The sequence below is a fragment of the Ambystoma mexicanum genome, chromosome 6q, assembly GCF_040938575.1.
Source record: "Ambystoma mexicanum isolate Mex_15411 chromosome 6q, UKY_AmexF1_1, whole genome shotgun sequence".
NCBI classification, from domain to species: Eukaryota; Metazoa; Chordata; class Amphibia; order Caudata; family Ambystomatidae; genus Ambystoma; species Ambystoma mexicanum.
Genome location: NC_090937.1, coordinates 991,117,923 through 991,143,021, shown reverse-complemented (window position 1 = coordinate 991,143,021; position 25,099 = coordinate 991,117,923). Strand labels below are relative to the sequence as shown.

At 47.6% G+C, this 25,099-nt stretch overlaps 1 protein-coding gene across 1 annotated transcript in view; it reads right to left on the bottom strand.

The window, feature by feature from the left end:
* CFAP96 (cilia and flagella associated protein 96) overlaps positions 1-25,099 on the bottom strand; it is a 321,028-nt gene that overhangs the window by 184,459 nt on the left and 111,470 nt on the right. The window contains exons 4-5 of the mRNA XM_069631516.1: positions 20,822-20,959; positions 20,657-20,732 (exon numbers count right to left, since the gene is read on the bottom strand). Of these exons, the coding sequence (XP_069487617.1) occupies positions 20,657-20,732; positions 20,822-20,959 (214 nt within the window). The remainder of the gene's footprint in view (positions 1-20,656; positions 20,733-20,821; positions 20,960-25,099) is intronic.

Genomic DNA, 25,099 nt, shown 5'->3' with positions numbered 1-25,099 from the left:
TCTCTCTTCACCATTTACTGAACTTGTTCCAACGACATCGATACAGAGATTTGGTTGCTGGCCTTCTGGCCGAAAGCAAAATCTCCACCACGTCATCCGGAAGATCTCAATCCTTGTATCTCAGCCTTTCAGAAGCCATGCGTGAAGATTGAGTGTGTTGACCTCCGGATGGAGAACATGACCTTCCTGTCGCGAGAGAAGATCCTCTCTTCTTGGAAGACGTATTGGGGGGCAGATGGACATGTCCAGAAGGTCCGGATACCACGTTCTCCTAGCCAAATTCGGGGCAATTAGGTTCATGGTTTTCCTGAACTTCCACAACCTCCTGATTACTTGAGGGATCACAGGGATTGGAGGAAACGCATACAGAAGTGGACATTCCCATTCCACCACAAACGTGTCTCCTAGAGCTCCTCTCAGGGGAAATTCCCTTGAGCAGTACAGTTCGCATTTCCGGTTGGCCCCGGTCGCGAACAGATCTACTTGAGGGGTTCCCCAAAGGGCGAAGATCTTTTGAATTACTTCCTGAGCTATCTCCCGCTTGTGAGAGACTGTGCTCTGCCTGCTCAGAGCGTCCGCTGTTGTGTTTTGTTCTCCGGCTAGATGAATTGCTGATAGAGAGATCCATTCTTGTATTGCCCAGAACCAGAGTCGCATCGCCTCTCTGCACAGCGGTAGTGACCCCACTCCTCCTCTCCTGTTTTTTTTTTTTTTTTTGGTATGGGTTTTTCTTTTTTTTTTTCAAGATTGTCTTTATTATTTTCATATATCAACAATAATCAAACATTGTATCAACTTCCCCCCCAACTCCCCACCTCCCTCCCGGGGACTCGTATGTATTTATTCAATGTCCGTGACTTTGATGTTGTGTGGGCACCATTGTTCCATAAAGTCTGACTGGAGATACTCCAGGATTCCTCCCCATTCCTTACCAAACCGGTCCCTCGTTCCTTGGATTGTGTGTGTGACTCTTTCCATTGCAAGCTGCGCCCAGACTTTTTGAAGCCACGTGAAGATCAGAGGGGTGTCTTTCTTTTTCCAGTTATGGGCTATTGTTGTCCATGCCGCTATGAGGAGTCCCATGAAGCTTCTCCATTGTGCTTTTTTATATCTTCTTGCCGTGTCGTCTCTCATTCCACACAACCAGACACCCTCTCCCATTTGTCCCACGTCTGGAGAAATGTTGCCCATTTCTCCCTTTTCTTCTTCCCAGAAGGGCACCATTCCTTTGCAGGACCACCAGGTGTGCTTCCACGTCCCCACCTCTCCGCATTCCCTCCAGCATTGGTTTGACGTTTTTGGGAACATTGTGTGGAGTCTCTCCGGGGTGTAGTGCCACTGTGTCACAATTTTTATCCACATTTCTCTTGTTTGTGCAGATCTGGTCATTTTGGGGATCAAAGTCCAAAGATCCTCCCACTGTTTTCTTGTCGGTCCACCCCCCCCCCCAGTGTTCTGGTCCATTTGATCATGTATGACCACTTAATTTCCTCATCCTGAGTATTTATAAAATAGTAGAGTGTTGACACCCATTTCTTTGCCCCTGAGTTGGTTGTAACATATTTCTCGAACTTTGTGAGTGTTCTCGTAGCTGCCTTTGTGATGTCCGGGGATTTTAACCAGTGTTTGAGTTGTTCATATCTATATTTCTCCCGTGTAGAGCGTGATTGGAGCGGGAGACAGGATTCGTATGACCTAATTTCATTGTTGATGAACATTTCCCCAATTTTAGTTATTCCTACTTCCTCCCAGGTTTCATACGCCCCCTGCTCCATCCCCGGTAGAAACTGCGGATTTCTACATATGGGGGTGAATGGGCCTAGCGTGGTGGTCATTGAACCCTTTCGTATCTGTATGTCCCACGCCTCCATCGTTGTTTTCATTACTTCACTGATCCCTAAATTGGGATGTCTGTGTTGTTTTTGTTTCCAGAGCAGTTCCACTAGCGGGATTCTTGCCACTGCTCTGTCTTGTGCTGCCCAGATCGGTTGTGGGTCGTCCCCCAGCCACTCCCGTAGCACTTTTAACTGTGCCGCTTGATAGTATTTCTGGAAGTGAGGGAGCGTGAGCCCACCCTCCCTGGTTGGTGTGGTTAAGATAGCCCTGGCTAGTCCTGGTGTTTTCCCTTTCCACACAAAGGATGTAATTACCTTTGACAGTGTTTTAAAGAATTATCTGGGTACCCCTACTGGGAGGGCCTGGAAATAATAAAGTAGTTTAGGTAGGATGGTCATCTTAACCGCTTGAATCCTGCCCCACCACGAGATCAGCAGAGGGTTCCATTTTTCCAACTCTCTGCGTATCCTCGTGAGTAGTTGCGGATAGTTTTTACCATATAGTTGTTCCACCCTATATGTAAGAGTTATTCACAGGTATTTAATGCCTTCCACTGCTATCTTGAGGTTGAGTGCTTTTGCTTCTCTCTCTATTTCCCCCCTATCTCCTGCCAGGATCAGTATTTCCGATTTGTTCCTATTAATTTTTAGGCCTGATATGTTTCCAAAGTCTTCTAGCTCCCCCACCGCTGCCGCCAATGTGCAGCCCGGGTCCTCTAAAGCTAACAACATATCATCCGCATATGCGGTTACCTTGTGTTGTATACCTGCCATGTCTATCCCTTTAATATGCGGGCTTCTCTTAATTTCATAAGCAGGTGTTCTAGAAAGATAGTGTATAATAGTGGGGATAGCGGGCATCCCTGTTTTGTTCCTCGGGATATGCAAACCTTTTCAGTAACCTCCCCATTGATGGCAACTCTGCAGGTTGGGGCGTTATAGTTTGCCTTTATTCCTGCAATAAAGTGCTCTCCAAATCCCATGCTTTGCAGGGTCTTAAATAGCATGGACCACTCAACCCGATCGAAAGCTTTCTCTGCATCTACTGCAAGTAGAATAGCCGGGGTTTGTTTTATGCCCATTTTTTCCACCAAGTGAATGATCCTTCTAAGGTTGTCATGAGTTTGTCTGCCCGGGATAAAGCCTGATTGGTCTAGGTGTATTAGTTTTGGGAGAAGGGGAGAGAGTCTAGTGGCTAATATCTTCGTGTATATTTTTGCATCTATGTTTATTAGGGAAATTGGTCTATATGAAGCCGGGTGTGAAGGATCCTTCCCTGGTTTGTGAAATACTAAGACTTTCGCTTTGTTCATTGTGGGGGTCACGTTGCCACTATCTTTAAATAAGTTTAGGAGCCTGGATAGGACTGGGATTAGCTGCTTCACATATTTCTTATAAAATGGGGCCGTGTAGCCATCCGGGCTTAGCGCTTTATTTAATGGGAGATCATTTATTGCTTTGTGAACTTCCTCTTCTGTGATAGGGTGCTCTAAGGCCTGCCGGTCCTCTTCTGTCATTTGTGGGAAGGTGAGGGTTTTTAGATAAGTGTCCTGTGCGTCTGCCTCCGGGTGATCAGTGGAGTAAAGATTCTGGTAATATTCTCTGAACACCTCCCCTATGTCTTGTGTGCACGTAATCTGTTCCCCTTTCGTGTCTATGATGTTTTTTATCGTAGTGTCTTTCTGTTTTGCTCTGAGTTGTCTCGCAAGTAGCCTATCTGCTTTGTTTGCTTTTATGTAGTATCTTTGTTTTAGATATAGCAGGCTCCTTTCCGCTCCTTTTGTGCGTAGTAACTCTAGTTGGCCTTGTGTGTGTCTAAGTGTCTTCTTTAGCTCTCTTGTGGGTTGTGTCACTATTTTCCCTTGTAGTTCTGTTATTGCCCTTTCCAGTTCCTTTTCCCACATATACCTCTGCTTCTCCTTTGTGATTTTTAGTGCCATTATCTTCCCACGGATCATCGCCTTGAACGCCTCCCAGACCGTGCACATAGATACTTCTCCAGTGTCATTTTGCACGAAGTATTCTTCTATCATTCCCCTTATTGATTCCCCCGTGACCGGGTCTTGAATTATGTCCTCCGGAAGCCTCCACCTCCATAGTCCATTAGATTTCCCCTGGAGTTTCAAATTGAGCCACAGGGGTGCGGGGTCTTTTCCAAACCCTGGATCTTGCCCATGAGCCCTACAGAGGCCCAAAAGTAATCAATTCTTGACATTGAGTTATGGACATGTGAAAAGTATGTGAACCCTCTCTGCTCCCCCTTCAGTTCCCTCCACACATCGTTTAGGGCTAGGTTGTTTATTTGTTGCTTGAGACGTTTAGACGGTGCCCCATGACCATGCATAGTCCCTGAACTCCTGTCCAGTTGTGGGTCCCATGCCATATTCAGGTCTCCCCCCAAAATCACCTCTCCCCTTGCGAAGGTTTCCAGTTTTCCCAGGGTATCTCTCAAAAAGCCATCCTGTCCCAAGTTGGGTGCGTATACTGACGCAAGAGTGAGCCTCTGCCCCTCCAGCACCACATTAACAAACGCATACCTTCCCTCCTTGTCTGTGATGGCGTCCTCCAGTATGGCGTCCCTGCCATCCTTTACTGCTATAAGGACCCAGATCTTTTTTCTGTTGTATTCGCCTGGGCCCAAATTTTAAATCCCCTTACCAGGGTTTTTTGTTTGTCTTTTACTCTGATATGAGTTTCCTGGAGGAGCAGGAGGTCCACCCCTTCCCTTTTGAGTAGTCTCTCCAGCTTCACCCTTTTCGTGGGGTGGTTCATCCCCCTGATATTATATGTTCCAATGCGTATCTTCCCCATTTGGTACGGCACATGTTCATTGAGCTCAAAATCCCTTCCTTTGTCGCTGTTCTTGTTTTGGAGTCCCCAACCCCTCTTCCCTCCCCCCTAAACTTACCCCCCCAACCAATAACCATGAACCAAACAAGTTGCCCCCGAGCAGGGCGAGGGTTCCTACTGTTACCAGGGCGTTGCGCCCATAGCTCCCTGCCCTCCATCCTCTTGGGGGGAATTTTTGTGAGGGATCCTAAACCCCACATTACCATCTGTCCTTACTGTTAGGCCACCTACCTGGGGGGAGACGAGACGCTCCCGGTCCTGGCGGATCTATCCGAGGTTTCGGTTAGCAGGGAGAGGAGTCTCCCGGCGCCCGAGTCCTCGGATAGTATCCGTTGCGCGCATGCGCCTCAGCCCGCGGAGGCCAATGGCTTGCGCTTCAAGCCTCGTTGTCGCTCCGGGGTTACGGGCTGCGCATGCGCAAGGCGGCTTGCGTTCCACGCCTCGGCTTCATGCCGAGGGATGTAAATAGCGGCTGTGTCGGGAAACGAATCACGTCTTAACGCGGTTCGTTCCTGACCAGCCGCAGCTGTGCCTACCTTCATTTTCGCAACTGTTTTGCCTCCAGCCTGGATTCCTGTTCTTGGTCTTCTTGCCTGCTTGCCTTCCTGGGTCCGGTTCAAGTTGGCTCTCCCGGATTCCAGCCATCTTTGGGTTATTGGGGAGCCTTTCCTTGCTGCCTACCAGGAATCAGTTTCCCTTGCCTTTTGGTCTCACACTGCATTCGCTCACCCCTTGGCTTCTAAGACTTTCCTGTTACCATCGGCAAGCCAATCCCAATACCCTGATCTCCTGCCTACTGGGTTTTCCTTTGGCTCTCTGTGGTACCTTGCACCTTTTTGTTATCTAACCTATTGGTTGTCCCCGCTCCCAGAAGAATCGGTGCACTTACCTGGTACCTTAAGCCAGTGATCAGTCCTTCAGTCTGGCCTCTCCAGTACAGATGTCTTCCAAGAGTCCCGCCACTACAGGTGTTGTCCGACCCAGGGACACACACCTTAACAGATTAAGACGCCTACCAATCTGTACTGATCCAGGGATGGATGACATTGAGGAACTAAGAACTGAGATCCGAGCCTTACGAGCCGAGATGACGGCACTCCACCAAGAGAATTTGGCCTTACGGCAGATGGTTGCTCAAGGGTCCGGAGCTAATATTACGCCAGAGTCTGTGATGGCACAGACCAGCCCAGTGAAGTTTGATGGAGATCCCAGACGAGTAGCAGAGTTCTGCAATCATTGCCGGATTCATTTTTTGTGTCGCCCAACCCATTTCAACCAGGACAAAACCAAGATTGGATATATATTAGGTAACCTGGTTGGGAATGCGTTGGCTTGGGCTACGCCCCTTGTTGTAGCCAAGAGTCCGATTCTGGAGGAATTTTTAGCCTTCGAAAAGGCCTTTTTGGACGTCTTCCAGTCACCAAACCTAGCAGCAACAGCACAGAACCAGTTAATGGACTTAAGACAAGGTACCAGTGATATCATTGCCTATATCAGTCGTTTCCGCCAGTTAGCCACAGATTCCCAGTGGCCAGAAGTTACCCAGAAAACCCTCTTTCGTAGAGGATTAAGGGAGGAGTACAAAGACGAATTGTTACATATCCCAGAACCTGAGACCTTACAGGCACTACAAGAACAAGTCCTACGTATTGATCATAGATTGACGGAGAGGCGAAATGAGCGACGCAGATCTGACAAACCGCTTCCCAGAATCCTGCCAGACTTTCCTAAAGCCCAAGGCTCACAAGAACCAGCATCCGAACACATGCAATTGGGAGCTCTGAGAGGACCCCTGTCAGACGCCGAAAAGAAAAGAAGAAGAGATCTCCGGTTGTGCCTGTACTGTGGGGCCTCAGGGCATTACCTTTCTACGTGCCCACAACGTCCTCTCCGTAGGTCGGAAAACTAAACGGCCTGTCGTATGTAGGGAAGGCGACGACAGGCCCCTCTTCCTTGATATCAGTCCTTCCAGAGAACGACCGGGAGAGACAACCCATGCAGCCAGTAGTCCTCATGGCCTTGAGGATCAATGTTACCTGGGCAAGAAATGACCCTGTAGAAGTCCTCGGGCTGCTGGATTGTGGGGCTTCTGGAAATTATATCGATACTGACTTCGCAGCCAAGACCGGGATAGCTTTGTTGCAGAAAAGTTGCGCCTCCATGGTGGAGGTCATTGATGGCACTCCTCTGTCTTCTGGACCGGTCCATCAGCATACTGGGACGTTACAACTGCAAATCGAGGAGCATCGGGAATTGATTTCTCTTGACCTCATCAAGACTCCTTTGTATCCAATCATCCTGGGTTTGCCTTGGTTGTTACATCACAACCCCAGTATTAACTGGGAGACCAGGACACTGGAGTTCTGTTCAGTCCGTTGCATTGACCACTATCATCCGGCTCTGAAGGCCTCGTCTTCCACTCAGACCAAAGTAGGTAACAGAACTGGTCTCTACTCGGTCACTACGATACCAACTGAATACAGGGAATTCCACGAGGTATTCTCTGATCCCAAAGAGATTCCATTGCCTCCGCATAGAAGCTTCGATTGTTCGATAGAGCTCCTTCCAAACACAACAATACCACATGGCAAGGTCTACTCCCTAACTGTGCACGAAAAGGAAGCTCTCCAGGAATATCTACAAGATTGCCTCCAAAAGGGATACATCGTACCCTCCACTTCTCCTGCGGGATTTCCTTTGTTCTTCGTTAGGAAGAAGGAGGGCACTCTTCGGCCATGCATTGACTATCGTCAATTAAATGACATCACTAAGAAAGACCGGTATCCGCTCCCCTTAATACGTACCATTATGGAGTCATTACATGTAGCCGGGTGTTCACGAAGCTGGACCTCAGAGGGGCCTATCATCTTGTGTGGATTCGAACCGGTGATGAGTGGAAAACCGCATTCAAGACTCCGATGGGCCATTACGAGTATCGCGTGATGCCATTTGGGTTGTGCAATGCCCCCTCTATATTACAACGCTTTATGGATAACATCTTTGCTGATTTGATCGGAGTATCAGTCTGGGTTTATCTGGATGATATCCTTGTGTATTCCAAGGACCGCAATGAACACCTAGTTCAAGTCCAGGAGGTTCTCAAGAGGCTTCAGCAGAACCATCTGTATGTCAAGCCTGAAAAGTGTCTTTTTCATCAAGCCCAAGTGGAGTTCCTGGGTTATGTCGTCAGTGCTACGGGGATACATATGGACCCTGCGAAAGTCTGTGCCATTTTGGAATGGAAGCCTCCCAGAGACCGACGATCCTTGCAACGCTTCCTTGGGTTTATAAACTTTTATCGGCGGTTCATTCAATCATTTTCCAAGTTTCGTGGGAACCGGAGGCCGCTGCTTCCTTTCTAAGGTTAAAAGAAGCCTTTAGCACCTCCCCCATTCTTCAACATCCACGGGAGGATAGACCCTACATTGTTGAAGCAGATGCATCGGATTATGCTGTGGGAGCAGTATTATTGCAATCGGATCCAGATGTAGAGATGGAGCTTCCCTTAGCTTACTATTCCAGAAAACTTACCGCTGGTGAGCGAAATTATCCCATCATTGAGAAGGAGCTCCTTGCCATCAAGACTGCTTTCGAAGAGTAGCGCCACCATTTATTGGGAGGACATTTCCCTGTAGAAGTGCGTACCGACCACCGCAACCTACAGTCTCTACGTTCATTACAATGTAGAACGTCTCGCCAGGCTCGATGGGCCTTCTTCTTTTCACAATTTGATTTCCACATCACATACATACCCCATGACAAGAACGTCAAGGCTGACGCGTTATCCCGCTCTTTGGAGGATGACATAGCACAAGAAAACAAGGGAGAGCTTGTGCTAGCCCTGAAACACTTTCTTCTGGCTCTTACACCTTACCTACAGAGAGTCGCTCAGGAGACTGCTGCGGATCCGAGACGTACAACTTTATTGAAGAACCCGCAAGTGAGCGAAAAGGACGGCCTCCTGCTCTTCCAGAATAGATTGTACGTACCCTCCGAAGACCTCCGTAGGGCCGTATTGCAAGGACTACATGATTCTAAAGTTGCAGGACATCGTGGGGTACGCGCTACACAGGAGAAGATAGCCCGTCAATTCTGGTGGCCTGGCTGGGCTAGTCAAATCAAGCAATATGTGGAGACCTGTCCAGTATGCGCCCAAGTAAAGACACCTAGACAGAAACCTGTAGGCCTATTGCAACCCACTGAAATTCCACCTTACCCCTGGCACACACTTGCCACAGACTTAATCGTGGATCTGCCAAGCTCCGAGGGTCAGACTTGCATCATGGTAGTAGTGGACTGCTTCACCAAGATGGCACATTTCGTCCCCTTTCCGAAAATACCCACAGCTACTCAGATGGCCCAGTCTTTCTTACAGAACATCTATCGTCTACATGGCTTGCCAGAGAAGATAATATCTGATCGAGGCTCTCAATTTGTTTCCGCCTTCTGGGGTCAACTCTGTCGCCATTTGAGTATACACAGGGCTCTCAGCTCTGGCCACCACCCACAGAGCAACGGGCAGACGGAAAGAACCAATCAGACTTTGGAACAATACTTACGCTGTTTCACTAATGCTTCCCAATCCAATTGGGTGTCTAATCTAGCTTTGGCAGAGGTAGCCTACAACAACTCCATGCACTCAGCTACTGGGTTTAGCCCTTTCTATTGTTCTTCCAGCCTACACCCCAAACTCCTACCACTTTCACCCGTGCAACCCAGTTCAGTTCCTTCGGCTGATCAGCTGATAGCCAACATACAAGGTTGTCATAGCCAGGTGTTGGGTGCTTTGCATCTGGCCAAGGCTAGTATGAAAAAGGCTGCTGACAGGCATCGCAATCTTGGTCCGGTTTTTCAAGTAGGAAACCTAGTGTGGCTATCATCCAGAAATCTCCCGGCCCGAAACCTTCCGTTAAAACTGGCCCCTAGGTTCCATGGCCCTTTTCGTATCATTAAACAAGTGTCACCGGTGGCTTTTAGACTGGCTTTACCAACTTCATGGCGTGTTCACCCGGTCTTTCATGTGTCCCTGCTAAAACCCTATCGTCCCGATTCCTTTGGTCGTTCCCACTCTCGACCAGCAGCCGTCGATGTTCAAGGTACGCCCGAGTTTGAGGTCCAGGAGATCTGTGACTCCCGTTTTTATAGGGGTAAATTGCAATTTCTAGTGGACTGGAAGGGCTGTCCCCCCTGTGACCGCACCTGAGAACCGGTCGTCAATGTTCATGCCCCTCGTCTTGTTCGGGAGTTCTATCTCTCTCATCCTTGGAAACCCGGTTCTCCTGGTCTTCCTGTGGGGGGTTATGGTGTTAGGCCACCTACCTGGGGGGAGACGAGACACTCCCGGTCCTGGCAGATCTATCCAAGGTTTCGGTTTGCAGGAGGAGGAGTCTCTCGGCGCACGAGTCCTCGGATAGTATCCGTTGCGCGCAGGCGCCTCAGCCCGCGGAGGCCAACGACTTGCGCTTCAAGCCTCGTTGTCGCTCCGGGGTTACGGGCTGCGCATGCGCAAGGCGGCTTGCGTTCCACGCCTCGGCTTCATGCCGAGGGATGTAAATAGTGGCTGTGTCGGGAAACGAATCGCGTCTTAACGCGGTTCGTTCCTGACCAGCCGCAGCTGCGCCTACCTTCTGTTTCGCAACTGTTTTGCCTCCAGCCTGGGTTCCTGTTCTTGGTCTTCTTGCCTGCTTGCCTTCCTGGGTCCGGTTCAAGTTGGCTCTCCCGGATTCCAGCCCTCTTTGGGTTATTGGGGAGCCTTTCCTTGCTGCCTACCAGGAATCAGTTTCCCTTGCCTTTTGGTCTCACACTGCATTCGCTCACCCCTTGGCTTCTAAGACTTTCCTGTTACCATCGGCAAGCCAATCCCAATACCCTGATCTCCTGCCTACTGGGTTTTCCTTTGGCTCTCTGTGGTACCTTGCCCCTTCATGTTATCTAACCTATTGGTTGTCCCCGCTCCCAGAAGAATCGGTGCACTTACCTGGTACCTTAAGCCAGTGATCAGTCCTTCAGTCTGGCCTCTCCAGTCCAGACGTCTTCCAAGAGTCCCGCCACTACAGGTGTTGTCCGACCCAGGGACACACACCTTAACACTTACCGGATTCCAAGCCGTCGAGTCCCTCCCGGGCCGCCGTCTCAGCCTTTCATGCAGCGATTTTATTCTCTACGTCCATTGTCCCCCTCTCTTGTGATTGAGTGACTGACGCCAGGGCTCCCGGCGTTCCTTTTCACTTTCTCCGATTATAGCGGCTTTCTACGGCCTTCTCTTCCCATGTATGGCTTTTTTTGGTTGATCGTTTCCCATCCTTTTGGTTTTCTCCTTTGCTCCCCTCTAGATGTTGTTTGCTCCGCTTCCTCCCCGTCATCCTGAAGTCCCATTATGTTTAGTCCCTCTTGCCATGTGGTCGCTCTTCTCTGTTTCCCCTCCCATGTGAAGATCAGTCCAAATGGGAAGGTCCATTTATATCGGATTTCTTTAGCCACCAGGGCCTTGACTAATGGGGCCATCGCTCTTCTTTTTTGCAGTGTGACCAGGGCCAGGTCTTGGTATAGTTGAATTTCTTGTCCCTTCATTCTGATTTGATCCATTTCTCTGGCCTTCCTCAGTATCTTCTCTTTTTGAGGGTATGAGGATAGCACCACCAGAACGTCTCGTGGTCTTTCCCCTGGAGCTCCAGATCTTTTTGGACCGACCCTGTGTACCCTGTACACTCCGAATGTATCTGTTTCCGGAGCTTCCAGTATGTCTCTAAACACCTCCTACACTGCTGTGATTAGGTCTTTGTCCAGTACTGTTTCCGACATGTTTTTGATGCGGATGTTAGAGCGTCTGGATCGATTCTCCAAGTCCTCACATTGTATCTCCAGATTTTGGGTGAGTCTCACCATGTGTTCCTGAGTTTCGCTTGTCTGTTGCGTTTCCTCCTCGACCCCCTGGATTGTTCTTTCCAGTGTGTCTGTTCTCTCCTCCAGTTTAGCCACGTTGACCCTAAGGTCCTGAACCGCCTGTTTCATGTCGTTTTTCATCATCGTAAATTGTTCCTTTACTGATGACATGAATTTTTCTTGCAGATCCTGGAACCATGATTGCATGTCATCCCTTGAGGGTGGGTGATGGGGGTTCGTCTGTGACATGCCTTCGCCTTGTTGGTCGTCCTGTGGCTTCCCGTTTGCGACGTAGTGTCTGTTGACCACATTTGTAATATGTTTGCATCTTGCCTTGAGCACTGCGGGGTCTGTTGGGGGGCGTTATTCTTGTTTTTTGCCCTTGACATGTTCCGTGTGTTTTGCAGGGGAGTGCTTGGGCTACTGTTGAGCTGAGGGATGTGCCCACTGCAATTTTCTGTCTCTGCGCCCCTTCCCTGTGGGGTATATGGTGCTCCTGTCGTGGGCTGTGGGGATTCCGGGAAGACCACCCGCCTCCAGGGCCGTTTCTCCTATGTTGCTCTGCTACGCTCGCTTCAGGGGGGCTATTTTTTACCGGGCGTTCGCCTCTCCTGTCTTCCGCTGCGATCCGTGGTGTCCACACACCGTGGGGAGGCACCGGACAGCCTTCGGTGCCTTGTGGGTGCTTTCACCTGCGAATCACGTTTATGTGTCCTCAGCCCCCCGTTCCCATGACCCCCCGTCCACCGCACCTCGTGTGCCGTTTGTTGCTCTGTTCCAAGGGGTTACATTCCCCTTTATTCGGGCGTAGTCTCCGCTGGGGGTATCCCTTTCCTCCTCCCCTGCCCCCGGTAGGGCCTACACTTCTTGCTCTTTAAGTTATGCTGTTGGGGCAGGTGGGAGGTTGCCCTTTGTTGGGAGGGGGGGGGTTCTGTGCCTGTTATGGTGTCCCCCTACTGCGTTTCTGTTGTTTCGGACGTGGAAGAGCCTCACCTCTGTTCCTTTCTGTTGGCTCCCTCGGGCGGCCCCCGCTTCATCCACCGGAGCGGTCCGCCCGTGACTCCGGTGTCGCGCCTCGGTTCCGGCTTCCAGTGTGGGGCTTCGCGCGGAGTGGTCGCGCTGTTCGCCACTATCCTCCGTCAGCTTCCTTTCCTCTGTTGGGACCCCGACGCGGGCCCGTCTCCCGGCATCCTCAGCCCAGCTCCGTCTCCCTCCGGCAGCGAGGCTAGGCAAGAAAACAAGGGGGGGAGGGGCCGCCTTATGCAGCGAGCGCCTCCGCTGGCTCGGGGTAGTGGGTGTGAAGTCCCACGTTGCTGGGGGGGAATCTCCGGTCGCTCGATCCTCCACAGGGCCCCGACTCCACATCCTGCCAATTTGCCCGGCTCCAGGCGGGACACAGTGTTTCCCGATGGGGGAGGGGCGGCTATTCCTCAACCCTGTCCGGATCGCAGCAGTGGCCCCCTGCTATGTGGTTTTTGCCGGAGGGGTGCGTGTATCGGCGGGAGGCTTTTCACGCCGATTCGATCGCTGCTGCTGATCTCGTTGTGCTTATTTACGGCGGCCCAGGCATAGAGCGTTTCAAGCGCGTCTCCTCACCCCGGCAGCCATCTTGGATCTCTCCTCCTCTCCTGTTGAGGTAGTACATGGCCACTGTGTTGTCCGTCATTATCAGAACATTATTTCCCAGTACAGAGGGCAGGAAGGCCTTCAGCGCTAGTCTGATTGCCCTCAACTCCAAAAGATTGATGTGTAGTCTGGACTCCGATGGAGACCAATGTCTGCTGATTGTCAGATCGTTGATATGGGCTCCCCACCCCGTAAGTGAGGCGTCCGTCACTACTGTTATCTCCGGCCATGGCTGCCAAAAAGATTCTCCTCTGAGGATATGATGTTTGCAAGCCCACCATTGTAGATCCTGTGCTACTTGGGCTGGGACCTGCAGCAGATCTGACATCTCCCCTGAGAATTGGGGCCATTGAGTTCTGAGAGCCCCTTGAAGAGATCTCATTCTCAATCTGGCATCTGGCAACAGACAAATGCAGGATGACATCAGGCTGAGCAATTCTGGAATTTTGTTACCATTTGCAGAATGTGGTGAGCTCTCTCCTCGGGAGGCGAGGCTTTGCCCGAGCAGGTATCCAGGACTGCTCCTATAAAATGGAGCTTCTGTGATGGTATCATGTTTGACTTTTTTAAATTCAGAGAAAAACCTAGTTTGTGAAGGAAGTGACAAGTCTTGGATAGATGATCCAGGGCTTGTTCTGGAGAACGTGCTCAGATCATCAATCGTCCAGATAGGGGTAGACATGAATCCCGCCTCTCCTGAGACTCGCTGTCACCACTGCCATCAACTTGGTGAAAACTCTTGGGGCGGAGGTCAACCCGAATGTCAGAACTCGAAACTGATAGTGAGAATTGCCAATCACAAACCTCAGGTACTTTCTGTGCTTGAGATGGATTGGCACATGAAAGTAAGCATCCTGAAGGTCCAATGATACTAACCAGTCCCGGAGTTGGAGAGCCTGAAAGATCTCAGAAAGTTTGACCATCTTGAATTTGGCCTTCCTTAGGAACTTGATCAAGTTTCTCAACTCCAAGATGGGTCTCAGTCCTCAGTCTTTCTTTGGAATAAGGAAGTATGGGGAATACCAACCCTTGTTCCTCTCCGCTACAGGTATATGTTCTATTGCACCTTGCTGTAGCAGGGTTAAAACTTCCTGCAGCAGGAGAGGATCCGGATGTTTGGCAGAGTTGTATTCCGGAGGGTGATTCTGAGGTTTCCCAAGCATCTGAAGTAATGCCCCGCCATTCTTCTAGATGCTGTGAGATTCTGCCTCCCACCAGGGTCTTGTGGGTCAAAACCTCAGAGTGGTTTTGTGGCAGCTGCAGCAGCGGCTGATGGTACAGATGCCATTGTTGGGGCTGATCTAGCACCTTTTCCTCTCCCCCGAGGAAATTTTCTTTGACCTCTCTGATTGGCCTGCCCTCTTCCAATTGAGGAATAATAGCGAAAAGGACGACCCCTCCAGGAAGATGAGCCTGTGTAGGGGTGTTGCGGAGGTTGTTTTATAGCGGCACTGAGAGATTTTGCCGCCGCTTTGGAGGTCTGTAGCTTCTCCAAACTTTCATGTGCCTTGCTACCGAACAACCTCGAGCCATCAAAGGGCATATTAAGAAGTCTGGATTGCACATCAGGAGCAAACCCAGACTTTCTTAGCCACGCAAATCTACGTAGCACTGTGCTAGTCGCCATGGACCTGCTGATACTGTCAGCTGTTTCCAATCCGGATTGAAGGCATTCTCCCGAAGCCTCCTTTCCATCCCTTATAATAGCTAGAAAGTCATCACGTTCTTCACCTACCGGAATGTGTTCAGCTGCCGCTGACATGCAGTCCCACAGGGAATATGTGAACTTTGCCAAGGTACAAGTTACATTCGTAGACTTTAAAGCCATACTGCCAGTTGTGAAGATTTTCCTAGACCATGCATCCACCTTTTTATCGTCCCTATCTGGAGGGATTTTAGGGTATGCCACATTCTTTGTGGAAGTGGCTGCCTGTACTACCAAACTTTCCGGAGTTGGGTGTTTGCTGAGGTATTCCGATCAGATGTGCAAGGTCTATATTTTGCCACAAACTTTCTATTTACTGCCCCTATGGCTTCAGGACGTTCTCATGCAGAACTAACCCTTCTTTGTAAGGCAATATGAAATGGTAAAATGGGGTCTTGTTGGGGTGTTCCAGATAATATATCCGTCATGTCATCATCATGACAGACTGGTGAACTCCTACCCCACCCCATAAATTCTGTAACTCTGCTCATGAGTTTTCTATAACTCGTGTCAACCTGCTCTGATGGGTCTGGTTTGTCAAATTCATACTCTGGAGAAGTATCCAGGCCACTTGCTGTTTGCAAACATTCTTGCAGATCTTGAATTCTTGACTGAGGGTTAATTAACTCCTCTGGGACAGATCCTGTGCCAAATTTAACACCAGCAGAGGTTACTTCCTCCTCTTCTGATGAATCTCCCTCGTAGATGGATGACATGGTCCTGAAAAAAATCATGTCGACTCTCAGGTTGAAAAACCTTTTCAGGCATTACAGGTCTTTCCTTTATTAAAGGTTTGGGCATCGACGAAAGCGTCGATGGCGCCGAAGTTTTTATTACTTCCTTCTACATCGTCGAGGGAGCCGTGGAAACCATCGAAGGAGCTTTCGTGGCTTTCGAGCGTGAGCTCGACGTAGTTTCCTTCGAGGGAGTTGTCGACTCGGGGAGCTTCGAAGTCTTCGATGATGTCGATGTCGACTTCGATGGCGTATGATTTATGCACCGAAGGATCTTACGGTGATCGAGAAGAGTCTCTCGATGACGCTCTTGACATCTTTTTATCAGGCTTTCTTGTTTTGGACCTTCCTCTGTCACTTTACTTGTGAGCAGGAGCATGGTCTTCTTTAACTATTTTTGAGGCGGTCTGGGCCGCGTTATCAAATATTTTTAGCATGGAAACTCGAAAAGCTTCCCATTTTCTCGGAGAGTCATGTTTAGATGGACATGTGATAACCTCTTCCGAAGATATCAAAGAGGATGAGGGAGATCGATGCCGTCTCTTCTTAGCCTTCTTAGAAGACAAAGAAGATTTCCTCGATCTACTTCTCGAATGATGTTTCTTATGATATGACTTCGAAGACTGGTCCGAGTCTCTCTTTTTTAAAGTGGACTTCAAAAAACCCTCCCCTATCGCCAGTCTTCCTCTACGCTCTTTTAGGGCTTTGTGGGTCATCGGCTGGCACGAACTACAGTCTTCCGTACGGTGGTCGTGACCGAGGCACCATAGACAGTTCTTATGTGGATCCATCAGGGACATCTTCTTTCCACATTTTAGGCCTTTTTTAAAACCTGTCTTGGGTGTGGAAGGGTTCGAAGACGACGACATAGCTTTTTCTCACAAAATACTGAAGCGCCGTTTACTCGATCCGAAGCGAAGCTAACGGAAAAATGGAACTGAAGCCAACGGGCGCGCTCGAGGCTCTTATACGGAGGATGACGTTGGTGCTCGACGGAAGCCGCCGAGGGACAACGCCTCAGCCTCGAGTGGAGCGCCCTCTGCTGGACAGAAACCAGGTAAGGATATTTCTAAGATGAGGAATACGTGGGAGGACACTATCCATTTGAATATAAGAGATAGTGCTACGGGGTAGAAACATGACCGTGTCAAAGGGGAGGAAGATCTTTCTCAACTTGGGGCAGGAGGCCTACCCGTGTACTTGCCAAAGCCAATTCTGCCCAAAAGGCAGGGTATGGGAGTTGCGAGTGCCCCAGCCCATGCGTAACACCATGTTCTTTTGATGTGTGCCTGGTTAAATGAATGACAACAGCGCCCCTTCTTCTTGCCCCAAACCTACTTTGCACAACACTGGTCAGTGTTCTTTCTCTTCTTCCAAAAGACCATGAATACTAGGATTCCTAGTAGTGGAAACCTGAACCGATGGCTCAATGGGGAGAGAGAGGCAGCGACACGTGGAACAGCACAGAAAAGCCACACACATCAAGCCAGCAATCTAAATGATCCACCTGATCCAAACACGAACTGTGAAATTGACTAAATCATTAGCAGGCTGTCATTACCAAACATCAGCGAACCCGCATACGAAAAGGGGGCAGGGCTTAAAGCCTGTTGTATGCTTTTTGATTACAGCAATATGGCTCCTGGGGATAAGGAAGCCATTAGTTGGCCCTGGAAATCACCTGAGGGATGGGAACCGATTGAAGGAGAAGGGGGGTACAAGACATTATGGGTTGTTCGGGTGAGATCAAGGGAGGAGAAAGGTGGACCAACAGACAAAGTGGCAGAAGGCCGGTACCAAGGAGCTAACAGTGTGCATTTGCAAATTAGGTATTGGTTGAGGAGACAAAGTGGTACTTGGGTGTGAACTAAGGAGGGGTGTAAGGGTGTGAATGATAGCGATTGGGAAACATGACTAGAAGAGTGACAGAAGGTTGATTGTAGAAGATGGTATGGGTGCAGTGTAGTGTGAGGAGAGAAGTAGTAGAGTGGGAGAAGACAGTTGTATGTTGGAGAGGAGGAGTAGTAGAGTGGAGAGCAGAGAGCAGTAAAGCGGGGAATAGAAGTCAGGAGTAGAGGAGAGAGACCAGAAGAGGGACATAAGAGGAAGGGAGAGAGAGAAAGAAGGGAGAGACTGGAAGAATAACAGTGAGGAGGAAGAGAAGGAGACAGGTAGAAGATCAGGATGAGGAATACAAGGGTGTGAGGTGGAAGGACAAGAGGAGCCTGGGTCATTGGGAGGCACCTATTTCACTTGTAAACTCTATTGCTGATCTAATGGGACTCCTGGATAGGGTCCACCGGGAAGTCCCAGAGGGAGACAGCTAGATAAGACGTTTGCCTTTGGTCAATCGGAACTAGCCAGACAGGTGCTAAACATCGGGGTTAGCGATCCCTAGTGATCATCTTTGGATTTAGGAATGCCTGGGCAGGGGAAGGAAAATCTTACCGGAGATGAGAGAGAGTGGGACAGCCCTTTGTGAAGCTATTCTCCAAATGTTCAATCAAATCTAGTGAACTGTCTTTGAGTGTTGGTGTGCTCTTGGGGCCATCTGTGATGTGCAACAAGTTCCTAGCATTGGGCTAGTCATCATGTAACATCACAATTCTTTCCTTTCCTAGAGGTGGTAGATTTCTTCTTTCACGTTGTCTGGGTTTTCGCTATCATCAGAAAATCTATTTTTAGCGTCTGATAAATGAATTATGAAATCCTTCAAGTTTTTGTTTAACTTTTCCCTCACATGGCGTGAAACATGTTGTAAATCCCAGAATTGATTGATCCTAAAGACTCTCTGTAATTATAACAGTGTTTTTTATAGTTGCTGTAAATAGGGCAGTGGTGCCTGTTCTGTGATCTAAGTTCCACTTCAGGATTGAACCATATACCGCTGTAGTTTCCACTATATAGGGAGTTGTTCTTTTAAAAGTTATTTATACTTCTCAAGTGCCGGATATGTTAAAATAGATTAGGTTTGAGTAATGCAGCACTGTTGTGGGTAGGGTAGCTGCATTTTTCTATGTTACATGGTGTTTCGAGGGTACCAGGAGGCCTTTCCTGTTTAATAAAATTTCACTTCAATCTATTACTTATTTCTTCAATCAGCATATCTAGTTGTTCTGTAACTCAACTGGCTTCCTAAATATCAAAGGGAGGAGGTCAAGCCCGGGGATTAGCTCATCATCCTCATCATCATGTTTTATAGAACACAGCATTGACCACCAGAGTAGTCTCTTCATGCTGTGACCACAAGGAGAGGAATGGAGCTAAATTGCTGATTGGTTAATTCAAAAGCAGTTCTATAACTCAAGGTTCAGTTTCAGTTTGCAGGAACTACAGGCTCGCCCATGAACAATTCTTTCTCTTCTTCCCAAAAGCTTTGTGCCATCCAATCCGGCATTATCACTCTCTTGCTGCAGTGTGGTTGGGAGTATCTTATCTTATCTGCTAAAAATGTTGTCTCTGGAACTCCTGGTCTCTGCACTGGTGTGAGATTCAGGTAATCATTGCCTCTCTCTTATTAAAAGGTGATGAGTAACTTTCTATAAGTGTATTGAATCGCTTGCTGTGACCTCTTGGATCCAGGGCTGGATTTTGTTAGTTTGAGGCTTATAAAGACAACACTCCCAGATTAAGGGAGTTCAATTTGCTACAGTATGGACTTAAGTGCTTATTCATCTTTAAAGGCTTTCCCTTTTTTTGCAAAGCACATTTTTGATTCCAAAGCCCTAGACTTATGTGATTGACCTGATATGCGTTCTTCTTTGAGGTTCATCAATGCATAGTCGAGAAGCAAGCTCGAGTACTGATACAAATTAAGGATATAAGGCTAATGTCTGGTACAAGTGGATATATTCTCATTTAGTAAGGACAGTGATGGAAAGGGATAGCAGAAGATAATGGGGAATTACCTATGGCAATCTGCATTACTTCTAGACGTCCCTATTTTCACAGTCCTTAAGTAACAGCCCCCCTCCCTGATCCATACTCATCAGCCTGGTCTCTGGATTAAAGAACGGGAAGCAGAAGAAGGGAAATGCGGCGAAATGCCTCAGGTGTAGTAAGATAATGAGGACAAATTCTGGACATTTCTAAAATTAGCTACAGAAGGGATATTATGTGTCAAAAGTGGAAACATCTCAATTGATAAGGGTTGTGATGAGGAGGGAAGAACAGGAGTAATGCAGTTTGCCATATGTAATACCCCATTAAACAACATTTAGAAAACACCTGCATGATTAGCTTTAAAAAAGGTAGGCACAGTTAACTACAGTAAGTGATACAACAGGGACTTGGGTGGGTGTGACACCTGGCGGAATAATCTGTTTTCATCACCCCTATAACTTTACATTACTACCTGGTCAAATGTAGTGACTACTTCTTTTTTTGCAAGGGTTTACCAATGGCTACTCATATTCAAATACACAAGGAATCATGATAATAATTAATATATGATTCCTACTGACAGCTCGTTGTTATTATTATTATTATTATTATTGTATTTATTGAGTGAGAAGCAACAGAGCACTTTACAGAGGAATACACCAATATAGATACATAACAGAGCGCTTTTCAGAGGTATACACCAATACAGATACATAACGGAGCGCTTTGCAGAGGTGACAACAGAACAGATATACAGCAGGGGGCAGGATACAGAGGGGGACAGGGGAGGGCTACAGCTGTACCGGGTGGCTGGGAGGAAAGGGGCGGGCAGCGTCTAGCGAGTCAGGGGGCGCAGGAGACGACGTGATGGCCTCAGTGTTGAGGAGGAGATACTCCTTGAAGAGGTGGGTCTGCAGTTCTTTTCAAATGATGGTGAGGAGGTTCCATAGTCTTGGGGCGTAGGCAAAGAAAGCTTGTTTTGTTCACCCCAGTGTCCAATGTGAAATATGTGACATTTCATCATTTTAATTTCCAGTACAATAATTGTCCATAAATACCAAGGTGTTGTGGAATGTGTGTGAATTTCTCTATGCATTCAAGATTAGTAACAGCCCTTAAAAGTGCAAATAGTATTTGTTTACCTTCATCATTTCTTTGACTATGTCATAGTTTTCAATGCTATTTTCATACTGTTTTCCAATGGTGAGACCAGGATACCTGTTAAAGGATATGAATAATAAATAGTGTGTTGGGTTATATAAAGAAAAGCATGAGTTGGCCTTATAAAATTATGCTGACTTTCTCACCCATATCCAGTGCCATGCTTTGGTGGATTTGTATAGAAATTCTTTCCTGGTGCAGTGTATGGCTCTTTGCCTTTTAATTCTGCACTGAAAGCTGACACGGGACCGCCGATTGTTCCATAGTAGCTGCCCAATCCAGATCTACAACAAGAAAACAAAGACAACATGAGGCCATAGATGTGTGTGTTATAAATTCACAAATACGCTTTCCTTCAGTACAGCAAACACCAAATGCAGCGGACGGATTTCCTCTGAGCAGCTTCCATTGCATGAAAAAGAAAAAAGTTCCCAACATGTTGGGAACTCCTGTCCCCTGCGCTCTATCTGTGGCCTAAAGAAGCCAAAACATTCAGTGTATTGTAATTATGATGTTGTGGTCAGTACTTTGATTAATAAAGTAGTCATACAATGTTAGAGAACAAAACTTATTAGGTATCCAAATTGTTATTAACAAAAATGTATTAATCATTTAAAGCAAAAAACAGCTGAACCCTTTTCTAATTATAGACAGCTGAACCCAACGCGTTTCGAGAAGCAATTCTCTTCATCGGGGGAAGGGGCGTGGTGGGGATAGTGTACAGCTTCCATTGCATGCTCGTTTTTAACTGCTCTGCTGCAAAAAAGACACATGTTGGACAAACCAATAGTTTGGGCGTGTGTATAGGCAGTACATAGGATCAGGTGCTCACACCATTTTCCAACCGTTGCCATTTTATGGCCAAGTTATGGCAGTGACTTGAAAATGCCTATGCCGTATCTACAAAAAAAGGACAAACTGTTGGGTTTGGAAATGCCCGTTTAGCACTCGGGCCCTAATACAGACAAGTGGAGGACACAGTATACCAGACGTCTGGGTATTCAGCTCTGAAGGGCCCAACAACCCTTGCCCCAGAATAAACAGAGGACTCAGCCGGTTATTACAAAATCCGACAGGAATCATACGGGACAGTCACAAGGATTTCCACATTCTCCAACTCAACCAGTGTGTTCCCCGGTTTTGATACGGAATGGAGTCATCACCTGGGCCCTCCCCAAAAACCTATCGCCAGCGTTGGTAGGGTGCTCGGAGTGGTAGGGAGTATAGATCACCTATATACATCTTACTCTATTGGACCTCCCATGTCAGGTGGCTAATCTACCCCTTCCCCATGAGACTGTTTGTTGCATTGTTGCAGGGTCGCAGGATTACCATTGGCCCCTGTCATCCACCTTTGGATTTCTGTCCTTTGATTGGCTGGGAATGGTCTCCTCAGGCATGGGACCCAGTTTGGTTCTCAGCCCTCTTTGCACCTTTTCAAGGTGATGTGAAATTACTATGTGTACCCACTGTACCTGTTAGCAATACCACATTTGCCTAAGAGAGTGCGCTCCACGTTGCAACATGTGTTTCACTTCTCGTCTGGGTTGCTGAGAACTGTTAGTCTTCACACCTCCGGCGAATACCCAATGTCTAACTAGGCTGCATCAAGTGGTTGAGGACCACACAAATGTAGCTCTTCCCATCTGCAATAATGAGAATGTATTTGCTTTTTCTGCAGGTGGCTTCTTGTTGTCCCAAGTTTGGAATGTGCTGTTTATCTCTGACCTTGGCTGTGAGCTCTGGCCTGTCTGTTCTGTGCAGCCTAGTTCTGCTCCTTTTCATCCCCTGTCCTGTGGCTTGAGGCCTTATGTGATTTTCATTAGACTAATAATACGATTTCTACACACTTATATTGTCCTGTGTTTCCTATAGGTTAGTCATACTTGGTCCTATCAGGCTCCTTGTGTGTTCCTGTAGTTCCATAGAGTTAGTTGCCATAAGCATCTGCAAGCTGGCTCTGTATTTCTTTGTTGCCTTGCGTTCAGCGTTTCTGCACTTGGCTAATGAGAAAATAATAAAAGCTTTGACAGTATATATATGTATCTGTCCTCTATCTACAGAACTGTGTAAGCATGTTCCTCGTGAAAACGAGTGTGTGTTTTTGTAAAGCTGTATATGGTTGCGAGTCTACTTCATGACTAACACAGCTACGTCGTGGTGTCACTAGTGATGTCAGCACAGTGGTTTCTTCGGCACTTAGTCGGTATTGTCCATTATGGCATTTGGATCCATAATCACTGTTGAAGCACCTCTATCCATAAAGACATTGGGCCTTATTACACGGTAGGTGATAAGGGATTACCAGCACCAGTAAGGGCACCGGTGCCGGTAATCCCTTACCGCCCTACTACGAGGTCCCTTAGCGGGTCCCTTCCTTAACGCCTGGTTTTACTAGGTGTTAAGGACGGGACCCGCTAAGGGACTTCAGAGCTAATTACGGTACCGCAATTTGCGGTACTGTTATTAGCTCCATCCCCATTCCCATTGAGCCCTATGGGGGCTCAAATGGGAATGGCGAATGGTTCCCGGAATGGGGACTTACCGGTCCCGCAAAGGTCGGAATGACCTGGTAAGTCCCTATTCCGGGAACACGGACCCGGAATGCGGTAAGGGGGTAGCCATGGCACTAGTAGTGCCATGGCTACCGCCTACTGTGTAATGAGGCCCATTGACTGGATAAGGTTGGAATGGCTGTCTGAGAGAATATCTCTCTGCATACGTGGTGCACTTGGGGGTTGTCCGATAAATAAGTGACTTTGTGCATTCTTGACTCTTCGGGTCATCTTGTTTATGGGGAAGAGGGGGGCATTACTAGAACCCTCTCTTCTGTGGTTTCATGTGCAAGCAATACATTGGACCCTATGTGAGAATTACAGGAGAGAGAGAGAGAGAGAAAGAGAGAGGGAGAGAGAGAGAGAGAGAGAGGGAGAGAGAGAGAGAGAGGAGAGAGAGAGAGAGATATTGTGGCTTTATAACGCCTTCAAAAATCTCTTATGCCTGATGCATGAAAGCAGAATAAGCCATTTCAGATAAGCCACACACATCACAATGCCACCCAGCAACCATCATTGGAAGTTCACCTCCAGTTCAGAGCTACATGAGCAATGCATTGTGGATATGCAAACTAGCTCCAAGAAAATGTCTTTGTATTAATCAAAAGTGCTATTTTATACCTAGCATTTTTCAACCCAAGTCAGACAACTGTCAAGGATGACAGACAAGTGCATACATGGTTCACCCTTATTAAAAACGTTAGGTATAAAATAGCATTTTAAGACAAATGAATTTTTCTGGAGCTAATTTGCAAACCCATAATGCATTGAATTGTGGTGTGTGTGTGTGTGTGTGTGTGTCTCTCTCTCTCTCTCTCTCTCTCTCTCTCTCTCTCACTCTCTCTTACTCTACTATCACATTTCAAGCTTTTACTTTGTTGGTGTTTTGCCCAACATGCCCTAATGCTCCAAGCACAAGGATATCAGAGTGTACTGTACTGATGATCCCACATAAGGGTGAAACATGTTTGCAGTTGTTTGCCAGTTAAAATAGCACTGCCAATTAAGAAAACGATATTTTCATGAAGCAAAAAGCATACATTTCTGTACATGCATTCCAGTGATGGTTACTGGGTCGTACTGTCCTCTGCGTGGGACTTAGCGAAATAGCTATTCTAGTATGTGTGTGTGTGTGTATATACACACACACACATATATATATATATATATATTTTCACCCCTTTCTCTGTCAATTATTTTAGAAACTACTGGATGGATTTACCCCAAACCAGTCAAGGAATGCAAGTCAACACTTTGTGACCAGAAACTGCACTTTTCATCTATGGGGAAATGAATGGGCTGAAAACTGTAAAACGGTGGTGTTTTGTTTTATTAATAACTTTTTCATTTTACAAAGTTTTGTTCCCAAAATCCAAAATGTGCAGTTTGGGAGGGAGGACACTTGACAAACTCTTTGTTTTTAAATTTCTATCCAAATCCATCCGGCAAGTCAAAAGGTATAAGCAATAGAATGTTGGGAAAAATTGGCTACTTTTTCCTTTCTGAAAAGCCTGTCAGCCTCTCCGCAGCAAAGCACCATGGGAGATATAGCTATAATTTTGGCAGAAGGGGGCACCCACTTCTCCGTCAAATATTTTAAAAACTACTGGACGCAATAACCCCAGACCGCTATCTGGAAATCGAGTCAACGCTTAGTGCCCAAGTTGTTTCGTACCTCATCCAATTCCGAGCAGCAGTTTTGGCTGTGCGCTCAAGCAAATATTTGACTTTTTCTCTATGGGAAAATGAATGGGGACTAGGACGAAAGCATATTTTAACTTTATTAATAACTTTCTTTTTTAACAGATCTTTCCCAAAATGTCTCAGTCTGGAGGAGTGGTGCCCCCCCCCCCCCCAGTTCAATTTCAT